The following is a 19,621-nucleotide window of genomic DNA, read 5'->3' as shown; positions in this document are numbered from 1 at the left end:
AATTCTTTAGGTCTTTTCAATGCACCACATTGTGCCCAGCCACAAAACAGGTGCCCCCCCCCCCGGCCTTTGGAACACTTTTCCTTCATTGTGCCCTACCCACTTTAACCTGCAAAATCCTACTAATACTTAGGTTGGGCTCCCTTTCCCTCTCTATAGGGTGTAGGGCGACTTTGACCCCATAGTATGTTAGGATTTCAGAGGCAACACCCAAAACCTCCCTCCTCAAAATACTTTATTGTGATTACTAGCTTAGTTAGCTGATTTCCCTGCAGGCTAGCAGGCTGGCACCCTAGGGAATGTGGTGGTGAAGAGTGCAGATTCTTGGTTGTCTTGTTTGGGTTTGGGGCTCTGTCCCCATCTTTGCTGGTCAAGTTGCTTATCATTTTATGCCTCAGTTTCCTCTTCTGTAAAAGAATACTGCCTGCCTCATAGTAATTGTGTTAAATGAGCTAATGTATACATATATGCTTATAAGTGTACTTGTAAAAGGCTTAATTAAGTGCATTAACTGGTGCATAGAAAATAAGTCTTTGATAAACTGAGATGCACACAGAACGGGTACTTACCAAATGCAAACATGTTGTAGTTTTGTTTTGCTTTTGGAAAAGGCTAAGGCTGTCATCCTGGAGTCCACTTTCTCTTTTTTTCTTCATTTTCCGATAGCTTTATAAATTTAGTGAATCAAAAGTAAAAAATGTTAATACTCTGCTTGCTTCCCAGGTTACTCTTTTTTTTTCCCCAGTCTGGGTAGCCTGTATGTGTCAAGTGGAGAAGTAGACAAAGAAAATGTGACTTTCATAAAACCTGTCTTTCTCGGAGGGATCTCTTGCCTTGTTAGTTGTAGATTCTGCCTCTGCCCACAGTTCCTCAGTTCTTGCCTGTGTCTGAGCCCGCCCCTAATAGAAGCCAAAGGCTGGAGGAAGTCCAGTATGAAGAGGCCTGAGCACAATGCAAGCAAATTAAAGCCTTCGCAGTGCTTCCTACTTTAATCTGCACCCCTCCCCACGTTGTTGGTTGTTGTTGTTTCGAAGGCGTCGCTAAATACACTTCAAAGGCAAAACGACACGTGAGTGTAGCATGGGTTATGTGACATTTTTTAAAAGGTCTTTAGAGAAGATGACAAAACAAGGAGCTTCCCACTCTCTTGGCCACTCCTAAGTTTTTGTGCCAACATTGTTTGCGAAAACCCAATCAACATTGTACCAGGCCACTGAATTTTGTGAGGGTGTACTTATTACCCAGGTAGTCACCGGGTTTTGGAAGTTATTGTCATTTTGATATTCGGATGAGTCATTGGGCCTCTTGCCCCCCAGGCACTTCATTGTGATTCAGAGCAAAGTAGGAGAGGGCTCGGCTTCCGGGAGGCAGTGGTGTCGGGGGTGGGGGTTGCAGTGTCTCTGCTTTGGCATGAGGCTTAATTGACACCTTTGATGTAGCCTAAGACAGAACCCGCACCTCCCACTGCTGCTTGGAAGACGTCAGCCTTACGCAGAAAAGGCATCTGCTGATGAATCCTGCATCTCATTCAGCCTGCTCTGGGAGCAGCCTTAGCCTTAACTAATCCAACTGCTTCCCAGTTCCGCGGGTGCTCGGCTTAGTGCTGAGAGGGGACTTCGCCTCTTGCTCTTGCCAGGTTAAACACTAAGACTGTGTCCATGTTAGAACTCATAGAAGGTAAGTTCAATGCATTATTGCTCTCCTTCATGGAAAATGTATCTCGTGCGCCCTCAAGAATGTGTGTGTATCTCGTGGCTAATTCTCCTTCATTGACTGTGGATATGAAACATGTGAAAATGTCGTCCTGTTTATGGCTGATAGAGTGGCAACCTTATATATCTTTATAAAGTCACATCTCCAGAGTGTGTTATCAGTTCCGAGAGGTGATGTGACTCCGAGAAAAGAATTGCTTGTACTTGAGTTCTGTGGCTTTGATTGCATTTAGCGATCATGCTGTATAAAAGTCTTGAGAGTCCGGGAGAATTCCAGTGATTTAAACCTATCAGAAAGCAGCTTTTCTTTTCAGTAGCAATGAAGACAGACTGTAAGGAGTTCCTGAGTGTCTGTGCCAATTAGTTTGTCCCGTTGAAGGCAGGTCCTTCAGAGTTAGGCCAGAGGGATACATAGGGCACAAGTGGATACAGGAGCTTCTAGAAGTGAGTTCTTAACTGTAAAAAGATAGAGGTCTTTTTTAACAAGGCACTGGGAAAATCACTTGTGAGCTGTGCTAATATTTACTCCTACTGGGTGGTGCTGGGAAGCTAAACTACAGAATTAAGGACGAATCCCGTTGAAAATGTCTCAGGACCTTAACCACATGGCTAAAATCTATCGGCACAGTTAAAGGCACTGTTCATAAATTCATGAGGAAAGTTGTCCAAAGTACATTTTTAAGCATTTTTGTGTCGCCTGATGCTATATGTAGCATGGATTAGCAAAACCGTGCATTTCTGAAGAAGGTTATTCCCCGAGGCTGTTTTTCAGGACCACAGATAGAAAGGTGTCTAGAATTTTAGCGAACGTCCCTCTGTAATTGCTTGTTTCTCGGAGAAGCCGATTTGTCATAAAAATTTTTTAACAAGCCGTGTTTTCTCTGTGTGATTCTTTGCTTCTAGTTAATGGAACCCCTGGTAGTCAGCTGTCTACTCCACGCTCGGGCAAGTCGCCAAGCCCATCACCCACCAGCCCGGGAAGCCTGCGGAAGCAGAGGGTAAGGAACTAAGCAAGCTCCTTGTTTAAGACCTGCCTGAGCTTCCCTGCAGAATGACACAGGTGACCAGCTCCCAGGAGCACTGCTTGTCTCTAAGTAATAACCAGGTGAGGGTGGGCGGTGACCGTGGCGGGTCACTTACAGTGACTGGTTTCTCTTTGCTAGAGCTCAGGGTTTTTATTTTCTCTGTATGTGTCCATAGCTTAACTCTGAGAAGAATCAACAGTTGCTGCCTCACTTTTTTTTTTTTTTAAAGATTTTATTTATTTATTTGACAGAGAGAGAGAGTTAGCGAGAGCAGGAGCACAAGCGAGGGTGTGGGAGAGGGAGAAGCAGGCTCGCCGCCGAGCGGGGAGCCCGATGCGGGGCTCGATCCCAGGACCCTGGGATCATGACCTGAGCCGAAGGCAGACGCTGAACGACTGAGCCACCCAGGCGCCCCGCTGCCTCACTTTTAAATACCCCACCTCTTTTAGTCCTGAGTGGGCAAAGACTTTATTGGCACTAGTTTGCAAGCTTAGTTGTGATGAGTTTCATTAGACCTCATCGCTGACCATCAGCCTTCCTTAAGAAGGAAAAGGAAAAAAAAGTGTCCTTTCGGAGAAGGGGGTTATGGTGGGGAGTTGCTCTCTGGCACAGAATGGTGGTCCGGAGCGGCTTAGGGTCCGTGGCACAGGGGATGGGTACAGATGACATGTATTTTTGTGAATGAAACCCACATCGAGCACCTTCTCTTTCATCACTACTTGCTTTGTGTTTGTTTGTTTGTTTGTTTTTTAGCTTCTTGTATAATACTAGAGAAGTTGACTGAGCTTGGAGACCAAAGTCAGAAAGTTACTGGAAACAGTGTTAGTTTCTCCATGTTCAGGGATGGGAAAGAAATACTGTTCTTATCCCCTCCCAACCTGTACTGTCTGTCTTTCCCAGTAATACCACGGCAGGAATAAAAGGGGTGGGAAGGGGAGGAGAGGAAGGTGCAGAGGAGGGAAGGGAGGGCCTTCCACTGTCCGGATTTCAGAAGCACGGTGGAGAGGAGTACATGCTCCTAGGAGGCTTTATGATGGTGCTCACCGAACATCTTAATAAGCAAGGGCTCCTTGGAGGCTTCTGAACTCAGAGACTGGATTCTTAGTTTGGTTTCTTTTATTATGTGCTTTAAAATGAAACTTCTAAGTTCCATAACTTTAAACTGCATCCAAGATGGAAGCTCTTCCTGTCAAGCCCCCTGCAAGGTTGCGTCCACGTGCCGCTGTCTAAAAGCAGGGGGGGGGGCAGGGGACTCCGTCGGACCCCGTTCCCTTTGGCGCCTGGCCCACCAGTGTCAGGTTGGCTGTCTTTCTCCACAGAGCCTCCTGGCACCAGGTGTAGCATGTTTAGATTATTTGATGAGGCCTAGGCTTTGGCACCGGCTCCTCCACTAAATGGCTGTGTTATCTTCGGTAAGTCCGTTATCCTCTCTGAGTCTCAGTTGGAAAAAACTCTTTGCAGGTAGAAAACCCGATAGTTCTATTCCATCTGAGTGTTTTCACTATTAGTTTCTTATTGGCCACAGTCTAATTTGGCATTTTAAAGTACAGGAATCATTAGTGAACTACTAAAAGAAGAATTGGCCGAATTTATGGAGTCCCCTAAGTGTCTATCCTTGAGTGGTGGAAGGGGAAGGAGGGTGATTCTTTTCTAGTAAATGCCACCCAGCAAGGCCCCTTCCATGGAAGCAGCCATATATAGCAGATAGTGCTCTTTCCGAGAATATTCTCTCTTTTGACGTATATGCTTTAGTACATCTGGCATAGTAATCCCTGTCCATCCTTTGAGCAAATTAAACTCAGATTCAGGATTAAGCTCATGCTTAGTTGCTGAGACTAAATTGTGGTGACTGAGAGTCCCTGCCATAGATTTGAGCTTCTCTCCCTGCTTGCTCATTGTGGAGACCTCCATTGTGGGGTTATAAAGTGCTTTGCCCAACTGTCCTTGTGTTGGCAGAATGAGGCTAGAGTTTGCTTCTTCTGCCCTCTGTACTCTTGGCGTCACTATGATTTTGTCCAAATGAGGCAGAAAATTTCTATCCGGTGACTAGCAGCTGTGTGGCCGATGGCTTCTATAATGAACATCGCCAGCACTTGGGAAATGACTATAAGGGGTGGTTCTCTTGTAGATTCTTCACTATGTCTTTTAAACTACCAATGCAAGCATCTACTTGAGAGGGAAAAATAATCCCATTTGTTTCAGGGAGACAAAGGGTTTATCGTCATCTGAAAACATTTATTAAGCACATGTTGTAAATAGAGCACTGGATAATTCAGAGATGGTTCAGTTTCCAGGCTTTTAAATTTAGGCCGTAAATGAACATCCTCCATCCATGTACCATGTCAATGCACAGAGACATTCCCAGCTGCTTTAGCGAGAGAAGCTTTCATCTTGGTGTGGAGGCAACTGCATCAAATAACCCCTCCCAGTTAAAATGGGCCTAGAATATCCCTAAAAACTGATCCTGTTTCAAATTTGGTTAATGTTCTTCTCAAATGGTTGGCTATACTCCTATGCAGGAAATACTGAAATAAGTGAAAGATGGCAAGTGCTAAAAGAAGAGACTTCAAAGAATAAATTAACTCTTTTTATTGCAAATTGGAAAACAGTAGCTAGTTCTATTTTTCCTTCTGGGTTGCCTAGCAACGTGGCCAGGAAAATGAGTTGGCTGTGCCCCCCAACACACACAAACACACACACACACACACACACACACACACATTTACACTGCCTACCTCGTTTTAAAAAATAAGAACATTCTTTTTAATTTTTAAAGGAATAGCAAGACATTTGACCACTTTCTTCACAATTAAGAAAATCTATATTTTTATTTATGTTAATTATGATGATTTAATCAGCCTTTTTCCTTCCTTTAAAATCATATTTTTATGTTACAGCTTTTGGTATTTTAGAATAGTCATATACAGTTAAGAGTCTGCAGGCCAGATATTTTTCTTCATAAAAGCATTGGTGGCAATGTACCAAACAACCTCCCTATTTTTCCAAAACACTGTTATTTAAATTGCTGCCTAGAAGCATTTAACTGGTCACAGAAGCAGATCTTAGAGGATCTTTTCCATCCATGAACTTTTTGAGGTCTTATTTCTTAATACATCAGGAAGAAATGTGTTGTGGTGTGTAGGTTGAATGAAGCTCCCCATTATACTCCCACATGGCTGACTTGTGTAGATTATCTATCAGTCAGATGATGTGAGGAGTAGGTGGTACAAAATAGAAAAGAAGCCAGGATTCTAGACCGTCTGCAGATCTGAGCTGGTTGCCTGGCTACCAACTGAGAGATCTCCTAGCAGAAAGGGGTGGAGGGAGGAAAAAAGGAGGTGATTGGTGAGCGGTGGGAGAACCGGAAGAACATTGGGAAGGGAAGGGGAGGTCAGCTTGCCTATTTTCTGTCTTCCAAATATAAAACTTTGAAGAGGCAGTTTTTGTCGGGTTAATGTGGTATGCAAACGCAACACTTGGGTTACTGCTCTGTGACCAGAATTTGCTGGATGCCCTCTGGGGTTCCTGACACATTATTTTGTGAGGTAAGCACATTCCTCTTCAAGGAAGGAAGGAAATGTTCAAGGAAGAATTGCCTAGACATGTAGTAGTGGAGTTGGCATGGACGGCTCTCAGGGGTTATAAAACTCAACAGGACACAGAAGGCAATAGCTCGGAAGCAGTTCAAGCCAATAAGGCAAAATGAGCACCATTTATGTCTGTTTAAATGGTTTCTCAGTTATTACCTTTCCTCTGACCCAACTTTGGAGACTCTAAAAGGTCTGCTGACATTAGAAACCAAGGATGCTCATTCATTGTTGCTCCATTCCTAAGAGAGCCACAGGGCACCCAAGAAAGCTGAGTAAACAAATCTGTACCGCCCTTCATCTTACAGGACCTGTATCGCCCCATCTCTTCGGATGATTTGGATTCAGTAGGAGACTCAGTGTAAAAGAGACAATGGAACAATGTATATGGTTTGTGATTGGGTGAAGGTGTTTCACATTTCCTAAGAAAAGTCTAACAGCAAAATACACAAAAGAGTTTTGCATACCTTGAAATTATGAACTCAAATCATATAAAAGTAGATATACAGGCATTTTATATTCATGATGCTAATCCTTGAAGATTTTTTTATATGTATGTTTCCTACATTGATTTGATTGGGGGACTCGATTGCTGAGGTTTTTTTTTTTCCAAGGCCTGGCTTTAGATGAATTTCAGATATGGACCCAAGATTGAGTATAAGAACAAGCTAATGATATAGCAATATAGGGTCATAATTTCTGCAGATGAGGTTTTCATTTAATCATAAGTAGACAAATAGATACAATTTTTCTGTCCTTTTGGTCAAGCGAATTAAAATGGCACCAGCAAACATATTTTTTTTTCTAAAAGTTACATTCTTTTGAAAATTTGGATTGCTGATTTTTTAAAGCTACTTCTATTGCAAAATAATAAAAATACTCAAGTCGATTTTTTTTTTCTTCCTGGACAGTAGACAAAGCTACTTACCATTTTGTGGGTTAATATATCTGAGGAAAAACACTCATGTCAAGGACACATCTCCTGAAGACTCTAACATTAGGCGTTAGGAACTTTCCTTGTTTTTTTTCATCAAGTAAATTTTCTTAAGCTTACCTTTTCATTGGAAGCAGCATAAATATAGCTTAACCGATATACCAACATGAAGAACTTGTTCAGTGGCATTGCTATAAATTACATAATTCCTCCCTACAACCATATATGTAATTTTTCAAATGTGAAAAGGCTAAAACTAGAAAACTTTTTTTTTTTTTTAAACACACAGACCTAAAAAAATTGTGTCTGGATTTCTTCTAAGAAGAATCTATTTAAAAGCAAAATTCTCTTAAATGCTGCTATGTAAATCAGGCCCTCAATATCCAAATCTCCACACAGAGAAGTCCTGATGTTTTGGAAATTTTCATATGCAAAACTCCTTTTGTGTTAACCAAGTAAGTCTATGATTATAACCCACTGTTTAACATTAACCTACTAATTCTGCCCTTCTCGTCTTCTGTTTTAAAAGTCATAGTCAGCTTTGCTTACACATAAAATAATTATTTTAAAATCTGAATGTTAAAAATTAATCTAATGTGTATGGTCTATTGTATGTAAGCCATACGCTAGTGATCATTTAGTTTTACTAGTTCAAACACTAACAATTTAAGACTTGTGAAGCATGGTTTTGATATTCTACAGGCTTGACATATCTCAGTAGGTGATAAATTAAAAATGTATGATGCCATTTGGAGGCCTTTCCTTGAGGTTTTTTTTTTCAAATTTTACTTGAAAACTGAATTTAAGAACAAAATGTTTGATTCAAGATGGAGAGAAATTCAATTGTCATATACTGTTTTAAATGGTATCAATTTATCTCCTTGATAAATTGCTCAACTATCAAATTTTACCATCTGGTTTATAGTTACATATGTTACCATCTCACTTTCCAAGTGAATAAAACATTTCAACCAAAAGAAGGAAAAAAAAAAAAAAAAGAAAGAAAGAAAAGAGTCCAGGCAATCTAACAGCATCTGAAAACCTAGCCTTATAATAATTAGTGCCTCATTATCCTGTCTGTTGGAGAGAAAGACACTTCTCTGGCAGGTTATTCGAACCGCAAACTGAATCATTCCATCTTGAAAGAACAGTTCATAATAATACCTGTTCCAGACTTCAGGTTTTAAAACTGTTTCCAATAGAAATGAACAGAGACTCCTGCTGAGATCAAAAGGCTGCTTTGTTTTAGCTGAAACAGTAAACATCTGTGGACTTGCCTATGCTGGTGTCTGTTCTAGTTATGTCTTTGTAAAATGCATTACTTAATACAGTTGAATCCATAAAAGATCAGTATGTATTTGACTGAACTGTCAAAAATGCAAAGAAAGCAGTGGAACCGTTAACTTAAATCTGGTGGGGTCAGATGGTCCAGAACAAAAATAAATTCCAAAAATTTTAACTTCCCTGCACTGTCAATCTTAGGGACAAGTACTGCTTAGAAAGGTCCAATAAATGCTATTTGTTCTGGATAAGTGGCAGATAGTGCCAATTGATATGAAGCCCATGGCTTTGTTTAGACATGGCAAAAAGAAACTGTACTTGTACTAATTGCCGATAGATATCATGGCCAACTTTCCATTTAGGCAGTTCCAAAGGAAATGCTGTTCCACAGCATTTAATCTTTTGAACATATGACTTTTATTAAAGGACTGTTCAGAGGCAATATATATCATTTACTTTTTGAAACTGAAGTCCCTCGGAGATTGAAACAACACACCATTTATAGACTTTGAGATCTCTTTCTATGCAGAGCCTAATTCCATTATACTAAAGCAGAAATTAAAAAAAATAATAATAATAAAAAAACCTCTTAGCAACAACCAGAAGTTTTCGGTTCATTGGTGGAATCAAATTGATGATTTATAGTCACTTAAGATTTACTTATGTACAGAATTCTTTTTAAAAAATTAGGCACTGAACTTTAAAATGGTTCTACGGAGCACGAAAGAGCTCCAGCAAAAGCCATGCATTTTTGTCCTTATGATAAACCTTAAATGTGCTATGAAGACATTGTGCTCTAGTCAAAAGTTTGATACTTCTTCATTTGCACTCACTTTTTTTCCCTTAGACATCATAGAAAAAGCTAGGATAAGTATTTCCTTGCTTTCAGCATTTTAGAAAATGCAAATCAATAGTATATCAAGTGTGAAGTTTGGTGTGCACTCAGAAGACTGGTTCTGAAAGCCGCGTGGTTTTTTTCTTCTTTGTCTTGCTTGATCGGTCAAGTCGGGGGGGTGGGGGGGATTCCACAGTGTTTCTATACCATCAAAGGCTTTTAAGGCCTTTCAGGTCCACCCATCTGTACACATCCCTGTGTTCTTATATTGGCTCATCTAAATATTAAAAAATCAAATAATATCTTCTAAAAACATTTTGAACCAACATTTGTGTATGGTATGTGTTCCCTATATTAAGCAGCAGGGGTATTTTGTTGCATCCATTGCAAATCTATACATGATTGGGCTTGCTTTTTGTTTTTGTTTTTTCGTTCCCCATTTAAAAACAATGAAGCCTGAATGCTACATTTCTTAATGAAAATAGAGAATAATATTCTTGAGAAATAATCCCATGTGTTGAGCTATTGGACTGCTAAATTTTTCATATGTGGCCATATATCTATACAGGCGTGTGGGTGTCTGTGTAAATTTTCAGGGCTCAGTGTGTATATGGGTGTGCTTATATAAGTATCTGTGTATGTTCATAGACCGTAAATAGTAAAATATGGTGTTTGTGACACAGCCTTATGAGTTACTGGCGCTTGTGGAATTGTATGTAAAACCTTCATGTCACAAATTGTTAAATGTGATGTATTAGTTGGGGCGTTTTTAAGTTCAAAAGCAGTATGCTAAATTAGTATGCTAAACTAGTAAGGCAAAATGGTTCCAAATAGCTGTACTGATTTATTTAACAAACAAACAAAATGGAATCCAGATACACAAAAAATGTGAAATCCAAACAAATCCAATATTGTGTTAATTATTATACATAAGCACAAAATTGATGTTTATATTGTTATGTCTTGACATTCAATTATCAAAATGGGTGAATCCTATCACTGACGTTTCCCTAACATGTTTGTATTGGTGACATGTTTTGATTGTCAATCAATATTCACTAAAAAATGAAATACTGATTTATAGAGTTGTGAGTAGATGAGTGTTGTATTGAAACACAAATATAAAAGAATCCAAACTATGTTCGATTTGAAGTAAGTTGGTAACAAGGCCAGATAACCTGTAAGGTAATTTTTTTGTATGTTCTTTCAAAACACTATTCTAACTGTTGACATATTTTCAGTAGTAACCTTCCTATACTCGCTATCCGTGTGTATACATCTGTATAGATATATACACACTTGAAAATGCTAATTGAATGAATTTACTGTATATGCATACATTTGCCCATTTATACATATTTGCATTAGCCTTGCTAGCATCTTTAATCGTGCATGTGAGAACTATATTTGTTTGAAATATCCCACAAGAATGTAGTGTAAAAATGAGAGATATATTGAATTCAGTATACCAGTTGCCTGATGCAGTTTGTTATACTGTCAGCTAAAAAATATTTGTAATTTTGTGCTTGTAATGCATGTGGAAAAGATAGGAAATCTGAGGCCCTAGCTGTAATTTTCAAGAGTGCATGATGTATCGTGTCTTTAAAATGTGGTTCATTTTAGTAGGGATGATGGATAAATTCCAAGATAGTATAAATGGTGCATGTAGTACATGGGTGTTTGTATTATATATGGCCACAGAAATAGTTTTGAAGCCAGGATAATAGGCATCTGAAAGGTCACAGGCAAAGACCTACGAAAGCTAATTTTCTTGCGATGTGTATTTTTTAGTTTATATTCATCAACAAGCAAGGAATTGAGTTATCTGTTCTAAGGAATTTTTACTTCAAAATACACTATGAATATTGTAAATTTGGATGAAATTTTTACAAAGAATTTGACATACTTTCTGCATACAGTTTGAGTTGCTTGGATGTATATTCTCTTAAAAAGAGCATTTGGTGTTAAAATGTTTTAAACAGCACTATATTTTAAAAATCCATCAATTGAGGCCATCCGCAGAGTTTTATAGAGCTAAATGATGAGATGTTTCATTGCACTACCCAGTTTTGAAAGTTCCATCACTTTGTGTTGTGGTTTATTGTAAAATGTTATAGCTTGTATTTCCCACTGGACCATGTTATTCCCTTCAAAGTTAACTTTGTGACACTTACCACCTTAGAATAACTATGTAATAAACAGGAAAAACCACCTATGTTGTTCAGTGAGTTTCTTTCAGAAAACTTATAAGTAGACATTGACATTGAAATGACTGTAAGGGGTAACGGTTACTTTCAGTTACTTTCATAACGATGGTTATGTATGGCCTTGTGATATAATTAGCGTCAGCTAATTGATACTTGAGATACTGCAGAATGGCATTCCCATGCCATCTAAAGTGTAAAATACTGGCAATACAACAAAAAAGGACTATCTGATGAAGAATTCTGTTTCGGCTGCTTCTATGAAAATTATTAATACATTTTCTCTCAGGGTTGTCTTAAGGATGAATTTGTCAGACAAATGGTCAACTGATTGAAAAAAAAATCAACATGCATTTTTTAGACATAGTAGCTGTCTCCTGGATTTGAAGGCATTTTTCTCAAGGTCATCTAATTGTAAGGTGGGGGGAATGATCATGTAGATACATGTAGGTGGGCATGTACACAAGTTATTTTAAAACCACTGAATAAATATATAAAATAAATATATAATAAAATAGTGATGATAATAAAGTACTTGATGACCCAACTTCAATCTAGAACAAAAATCTATATTTTGTTTCATTCAGAATGTGGTATAAGGGAATATAGACAATTCTGCTGGCTTAGTTAGAAAAAATATATATATATATATTTTTTAAAGATTTTATTTATTTATTTGAGACAGAGAGAATGAGAGAGAGAGAGCACATGAGAGGGGGGAGGGTCAGAGGGAGAAGCAGGCTCCCTGCCGAGCAGGGAGCCGGATGCGGGACTCGATCCAGGGACTCCAGGATCATGACCTGAGCCGAAAGCAGTCGCTTAACCAACTGAGCCACCCAGGCGCCCAGAAAAAATATTTTATATTAAAATTATTATAGAAGTCCAAAATTCTAGCTTTAAATCTAATATTTTTGGTAGATTCATTTTAACCTTAAAATTATAGTTTGCTTTAGTTAGTTCTCTTTATTATTTCCATGATAACCTAAATGTAACCATTGTCCAAAGCAATAATGGTACAACTGGAAGGAATGTTTACAAATTTATAAAATTCCCAATTGTGTTTATACTTTCTTAACATAGTAGAGTTTAAAATAAAGTATAGGGGCGTCTGGGTGGCTCAGTTGGTTAAGTGACTGCCTTCGGCTCAGGATGTGATCCTGGAGTCCTGGGATCGAGTCCCTCATCGGGCTCCCTGCTCAGCGGGGAGTCTGCTTCTCCCTCTGACCCTCCCCCCTCTCATGCTCTCTCTCTCAAATAAATAAATAAAAATCTTAAAAAAAAAATAAAATAATATAAAGTATAGCAGGTGCCTGGAAGAGTAGTGAACTCCCTTCCCACAGACTAGGAATCTCATTTGAGGGGTAAATCACAGAGGGAATTATTTTATCAAGAGGTGAAAAACTAGATGACTTTCTGGTCCCCTTCCAAGCTATGATTTCATGAACAGTAATTCCTAAGAAGAGACATTGTGTCCCTTCCCCCCTCTCCCAGACACAATGGGAATATCAGGACAAATGGTGCAGATTTTGAATTTATAGATCTTGGCCTAAGTGAGTATAGAGACTGGACGTAAGAGGCCAAGAGGGCTGCCTGATAAAACAAAGTTGTAACTAAACATGTGGGTGGCTTCACTAACATCAATTTAATGCCAGTATTCCCATTTTCATTTTTCCTTTCTCTGAGTAAACGAATTTCATGAATAACCATTCTCCAGTCCTTTAAAAACTTTGACCAAATCTTTATGATAATATTTTACAGTTTTCAATATTGATTCTTGTTATGCATGTGATTACCTATGCCATAAACTGTATTTGGGCTAAACATGCTATGAAGAATGCAGACAGAAGGATTTGGAAAAAGGAATTCCCTTTGCCTTGTTTCACATAATAGAACCTTATTAGTTATTATAGATTGATGTCACCAGCTTATTGTTCTATACGCACTTGGAAAGCAAATGAATGTGTGGCTTTTTCTAGACACACATAGAATCCTCAGGTTTCAAGCTTTCAACACCAAGAGTATGATTTAATTTTTTTTTTTTATTAAAGGTGGTCATCTTTAGAGATTCTGTAGACCTCAAGTCAAGATCACCAAGACAGTAGTTTGAGTTTGTTAAGTATTTACTGGTTGTGTTTCCTTTCTAAAGTTGAGCCACTTGATTTGTAAGTTCTTTTTTTTTTTTTACAATTTTCAAATCAGTATTAACAAAGTAATAATTGTGTGCCAAGATAGAATGTGAAGCGGAAGTGATACGATTATCCAGTCAAAGCTAAAGTTATCTGGAGAGATTTTTCTACCTTATGTAGATCAGTTGGATTAATTGGATATTTTTGAAAACTTGATTCAGTGTAGTCCTCAGTTGAGTGACACCATTAATACAAATGGCAGGGGTAACTAGTACCATTATATTTTAAATGAACTGTTTTTAACTACATAGTCATCAGCTACATCTTGGTAAAATGTGGTTAGAGCTATTATGTCAGCTTTCTCATTTACTTCAAAAAGTGTGATATGTTCTCCATCTGTTATGTGATCCCAAGCTAAGTAGCTACACTTAGGATGTGTTCTTACTTAGGGCAGTACTTTTATGAAGGTGTGTCATAAAAGCAGCCAGGTGCCAGCAGCCTGCTCACCTGGTTCCCATTAAATCTGCTTGGAGGTGATAACATTTCAAATGTCACAGTGTCTCTTAGAGCACCTAATTGCATTAAATTCTAAAATAACTGTATGTTCTGTACTATACCACCCAGATGCCTTAGAATTAGCAAACTGAAGCAAACACAAAATCTTATCATTATATACACTATAAAATGGTTTATCTGTTCAGAAAAACCAAATAAGCAAACTGATTTCACTTGTAAGCATGCAAAAATACAAGTGGGCTTTTCAGCTTCTGTTGGTCATAAATAAAGGCTGATTAATCTCTTTGGGTTAATTTTAAAGAGCAAGAATTTACACATTTTCCCTTTACTATTTTCAAAATCCTTCAATCAGACTTATGGGCAGTAATCAGTGTGTTCCAGCACTGTCTAAATTAGTATATTTAGGATTAGTAACTAGTATACACAAAGAGCCATGATGATTACTGAATCACTTCAACTGGGAGAGAAGAGCAAAAACATTAGGTGACAAAAGGAAAATCTAAAAAATAACGGTCTGCAAGGATATCAATGTAATAAGCATGACATTTAATGTGAAGTCTTAAGACTCGATCCAAAACACCAAACTCCCAAATACAGACTAGGGAGATCGGACATACTGTTAGGCTAAAAAGTTACAGTGCTATCTATCACTAGGCCCATGTGATCTTTAAGTGCATTACTATCCCATTCGCAAGGCAGAAGCTCTGTCCTCTGCTCTGTGCCGGTCAGGGTACACCTAGAATATTACATTTCTCTTGAGCCCTAGCATTAACTAGAGATATTGAGAACTGGAGTGTATCCACAGGATGGTTAAAGGGTCATGGAGCCCTATTCTATGAAGAACAATAAAAAACAAAACAAAACAAAACAAAAAAAACCAAAAAACTGGGAATATCCAAATTGAAAAAGAAAAGAAGGAGTCCAGTAGCTATTCCAAATTCCTGGAGCACTGTCATATGCACTGGGTAGCTCCAGAGGTGAGAGCTAAGACCAATAAATGGAAAATGTAGAAGGACATCATTTTAACATAAGGAAGAACTTTCTTTGTCTCATATCAACAGTTAAGGGGCCATCTCAGGAAATAATGTGTTCAGTAGTGGAGGTGGTTGGACAGAGGCTATTTGACTAAATGGCTGGGATTTTTGTAGTGGGAATTTGGCCTCTGGATGGAAGTAAGGTGGAAAGGTAATATTTAAAGTCTACTCCAATCTCTGAAATTCTTTGAAGCCATGAATAATCATTGTCTTGGAAAAGTGTATAATGTTAACTATCTTACCTCTTTGGGAAAAAGAAGGGATAACGCCATTAGGAATCTAATACATTTATTTTACTGTATTTGAGCATAATAAATAAAATGACTACTTTCCACTCTGTTTTCTATTTGTAAGGAAATAAATTTTTTCTCTTGAAATGGTCTGTTACCCTCAGCATGAAATTGGAAATTACTTGGGGGGACATTTGTAAACCTAAAGTTGAAAATAAGCAATTCTAAACGTAAGCAAACTTTGTTAATCCTACTTTTTTTTTTTTTTTTTTTTTTAACCAGAGCCTAAAACCTTGAGGGGTTTTTGTCCATAAGGCAGAGAAAACACAGCTGACATTGTGGCAAGCATTCAGGGCATCAGACGTTTGGTGGCACTGTTGAAAATGCAATTTGTTAGTTGATAAGGCACTTTTGTGAATAATATCCAGTAAGTGGATCGAACATTACAGTTTAAAAGATGTTTTCATATACTCTGGGTCAGAGTTCTATTTTGAGTATCTGATGTTCTTATTAAAAGAACAAGCTTTTGGAATCGAGTACATAAATGTGGACATCTTTGCTAGGAAACACGCTACTCGTCTATTAATTCGAGCACTTGATGAAAGAATGTGTCTCTGTATTCTAAAATTTAAAACACCATATGACAAGACAGCACCTGCCACCCCAAACCACAATGTGTCTACATTATTAAACACCACTTGCGATGCTGCTGGAAGAAATTCAAGGATCAGAAAGCCCAGAAGAGAAGGTCTACATTTTAGACATTTACTTACCGCTTTTCTGCTTGGAACAACATTATGTCTACAGCAAAAGCAATCACACAGGGGATAAAAGATCTCACCTTCTGGAAAACACACACCTTCCCCTCAGATGTGGTAATGTTAATGTTTATTTTCTCTAGACATGGACATCATAAATCTGCCTTGTCTAAGCCTTGTGTTCCAATATTACAAATACAAGGTTTTCACAAACAGACATCCGTAAAAGTCAGCAGAGCACGACTTAGAAGCTCATACATTTACAGTACCTTCGACAGAGTTGGTTATGACCACATAGTTAGTGTCACTCCAAAAGAAAACTGTTTCAAGGTCACAATCGGAATCCCTCTTTCTAGCCTGAGAGAGGGTAAATGTGTGCTGCTCATCTCAAAGGGAGGCTGGATGAGAAAGGATGAAAAGAACCGCTCAAGTCACCAGACTGATGGGTGGCAGATTCTTAGGATACGGGAAAAGAAAGGACACAGCACACAAACTATGTGTCATTCAGGGGTAGACTAGAGTAACCACAAAACTTGTAGGATGTCCTATAAGGAAGCAGATGCATCCCTGCTGTGAATTTAACTTTCACCCCAATGTCAACAGTCAGCTTTGGTGAACTTGTCCAATGGAACATGCGTATCTTAGCTGCACCCAGGAAAACAGGCAGTGGACTCAAATGGCCCTGCAATGATTTAAGTAACATTTTCCCAATGATATTCATCTTTTTGGTGAAAACTAAAATCTTTGTTTTTTTCTATGCAAGATACTGTTGGGGGTAATATATAAAACTCTCTCTTCCTACTTTGTGTACAGTTAAGGCTGGATGGAATGGGGAGGAGGTTGAAGGGGAACAGGTAAGCAGAGGAAAAATAGGTCAACTTGGCTTCTCGCCACCTCTTCATTATCAATTCAACTACAGATGCTCTTTCCCTTCTCTCTGCTCCACAGACAGCCAGCACCATGAGCCAATGCTGCCCCCTCACCGCCTCCCGCTCCCATCAGGCCAACCGAGTGGATAAACCCAGGGAAACAGAAGGAAGATCTTTTAGGACAAGCTGTGTTCACTGTTTAGAAATAGCATTGAAATATGCAAATTGTGTTCTCAAGGAATAGAAGCAGAGATGGAAAGGTTCATTGTTAAAGTACTGCCCCGTAGCTAATCATAGTACTAAATATTTGGTATTGTTTCATCCTCTGAGCTTTGTCATATAGTTGTTATCCTGCCTGCTCTCATTGGTCTTGGGTCAAAATACACCAAAAATACAAGGGGATCACCAGGCTTAGGCTTTAATTCCTGTCCTTGCCTCAGCCTTATTTTGTAACATTTAACATATCGATAACCTGCTTAGTTGCTTGTGTCTCAATCTCAAGTGGAATTAACAAACCCACTCTTTAACCTTTCTCCAAGAATGTGGTAAGCCTCAGTATTTTTCTTTTAGGATAATCCATAAAACAAACTGAAGAGAATTTTTTTTTCTATGGTAAGAATAGAAAATATTTTGGATGAGATCAGAGTGGCACCATGTTTGAGGCCTGTTTGCAGATAGACTGTGGAAAAGTGAGGTGAGATGCTTAAAATCTGACAAACCTAAACAGTGAGCTAAGGAATGCTGATTTTTGAGAAAAAAGACCAAATAGTCATGGAACATCCAAATTTAGAATGATTATCCTGACACAGTTAAACCATCTATTATTGGTTAATAGGGTGGGAAAGAGAAGTAATCTAATTGGATAGTCTTTTTTTTTTTTTTTAAGATTTTATTTATTTGACAGAGAGAGAGACACAGTGAGAGAGGGAACACAAGCAGGGGGAGTGGGCGAGGGAGAAGCAGGCTCCCCTCAGAGCAGGGAGCCCGATGCGGGGCTTGATCCCAGGACCCTGGGATCATGACCTGGGCCGAAGGCAGACGCTTAACAACTGAGCCACCCAGGCGCCCCTAATTGGATAGTCTTAAGAACCTTCCCTTTTGAGTGTTAAGACCAAATCCTCCCTGGTGATGGGTGCAGTTATCCCCCAAGATTCTGGGCTGGGCCTAGCATCTGCAGACTGGCACTCTGACCAAGTGTTTTTATTCCCTGTTTCTGTTCCCTTACAGAGCTCTCAACATGGAGGCTCCTCTACTTCCCTTGCATCCACCAAAGTCTGCAGCTCAATGGACGAGAACGATGGGCCTGGAGAAGGTGGTGAGCTTGGGACTTGGTGTCTGAGGAGAAGTCTTACAGGGGGCAGAGGATGAGTTGGCTAAATTTACTTCAGGAGACTGTAACTTCTCCAGCATTATGAAATAGAAGCCTAAAGCAGCTTATAGGGATAGGATTGCATATGGTTTCCCCCAGGGATCATATCTACTCTATGGGAACAGGAAGAGGGAATTAGCCTAATTTGTTGGAGATATTTCACATCCTCGGAGGGCATAAGTATTCTAAGAAGGCCAGCTATTGCCTACTTTGAAAACAACAGGAAGTAATTGCTGCCTTTGTCTTCCCAAATTCTGTTCATTTTCAGTATATTAAAGATAATTTACTCTCTTGATTGACTGTTACAGCTCTACAGATGTACTCTAACTAAAGTGAACTCAATATGTGAAAGTACGGCTTTACAAAAAGAATTACTTGATGGCAATTGCAAAAATATTCTTTGTACCTTAAGTTAGGTCATTTTAGAATTTCTCTGTGATGGGGTCAAAATGACCTGGATTCCAGAACTGACTTTTTCACTAACTCACTGAATTGTTCTGTTTTTGGTTTTATTTTGTTTTTTCAATTTTATCTTTCTTTCTTTCTTTCTTCTTTTTTTTTTTTTTTTTCAGAGAGGGAGAGAGAGCAAGGAGTGGGGTTGAGGGGGAAGGGGGGGAGAGAGAATCTTAAGCAGGCTCCACCCCCAACGCAAAGCCTGACACAGGATTCGATCTCAGGACCCTGAGATCATGACCTGAGCTGAAATCAAGAGTTGGATGCTTAACCAACTGAGTTACCCAGACTCCCCTCATTGGACTGTTTGGGATAAGCCTCTTCAGCTCTCTACATCTTAGTTCCTCTTCTATAAAATTGTGTAAGATTGTAATATATGCCTGCTTCCTTCCTGGGGGTCATTTTCAGGCTCAAATCAATTATGGGAAAGTATTTAGAAAAGTATAAGACTGGTATGATCAAGCCACTGTTAAAGAATCAGCATCCCTTGGGCGCCTGGGTGGCTCAGTCGTTAAGCGTCTGCCTTCGGCTCAGGTCATGATCCCAGGGTCCTGGGATCGAGCCCCGCATCGGGCTCCCTGCTCGGCAGGAAGCCTGCTTCTCCCTCTCCCACTCCCGCTGCTTGTGTTCCTGCTCTCGCTATCTCTGTCTCTGTCAAATAAATAAATAAAATCTTTAAAAAAAAAAA

The 19,621-nt window shown here is 39.1% G+C and overlaps 1 protein-coding gene across 5 annotated transcripts in view; it reads left to right on the top strand.

Annotated features, from left to right (window-relative positions):
* Positions 1-19,621, top strand: part of DCLK1 (doublecortin like kinase 1) — a 314,118-nt gene that overhangs the window by 247,752 nt on the left and 46,745 nt on the right. For 2 of the 5 annotated variants that reach the window (XM_081814824.1, XM_081814826.1), the window contains exons 6-7: positions 2,616-2,710; positions 18,339-18,426. In XM_081814824.1, the coding sequence (XP_081670950.1) occupies positions 2,616-2,710; positions 18,339-18,426 (183 nt within the window). Of the gene's footprint in view, positions 1-2,615; positions 2,773-6,632; positions 11,586-18,338; positions 18,427-19,621 lie in introns of those variants that run through there. The other 3 variants (XR_014143709.1, XM_081814825.1, XM_081814827.1) reach the window with 3 other exon arrangements.

The sequence above is a fragment of the Leptonychotes weddellii genome, chromosome 3 (genome assembly GCF_054177405.1).
Source record: "Leptonychotes weddellii isolate Sample4059 chromosome 3, ASM5417740v2, whole genome shotgun sequence".
NCBI lineage: Eukaryota > Metazoa > Chordata > Mammalia > Carnivora > Phocidae > Leptonychotes > Leptonychotes weddellii.
The sequence above is the reverse complement of the archived record's forward strand: the minus strand, read 5'-3'. Positions and strand labels throughout refer to the sequence as shown.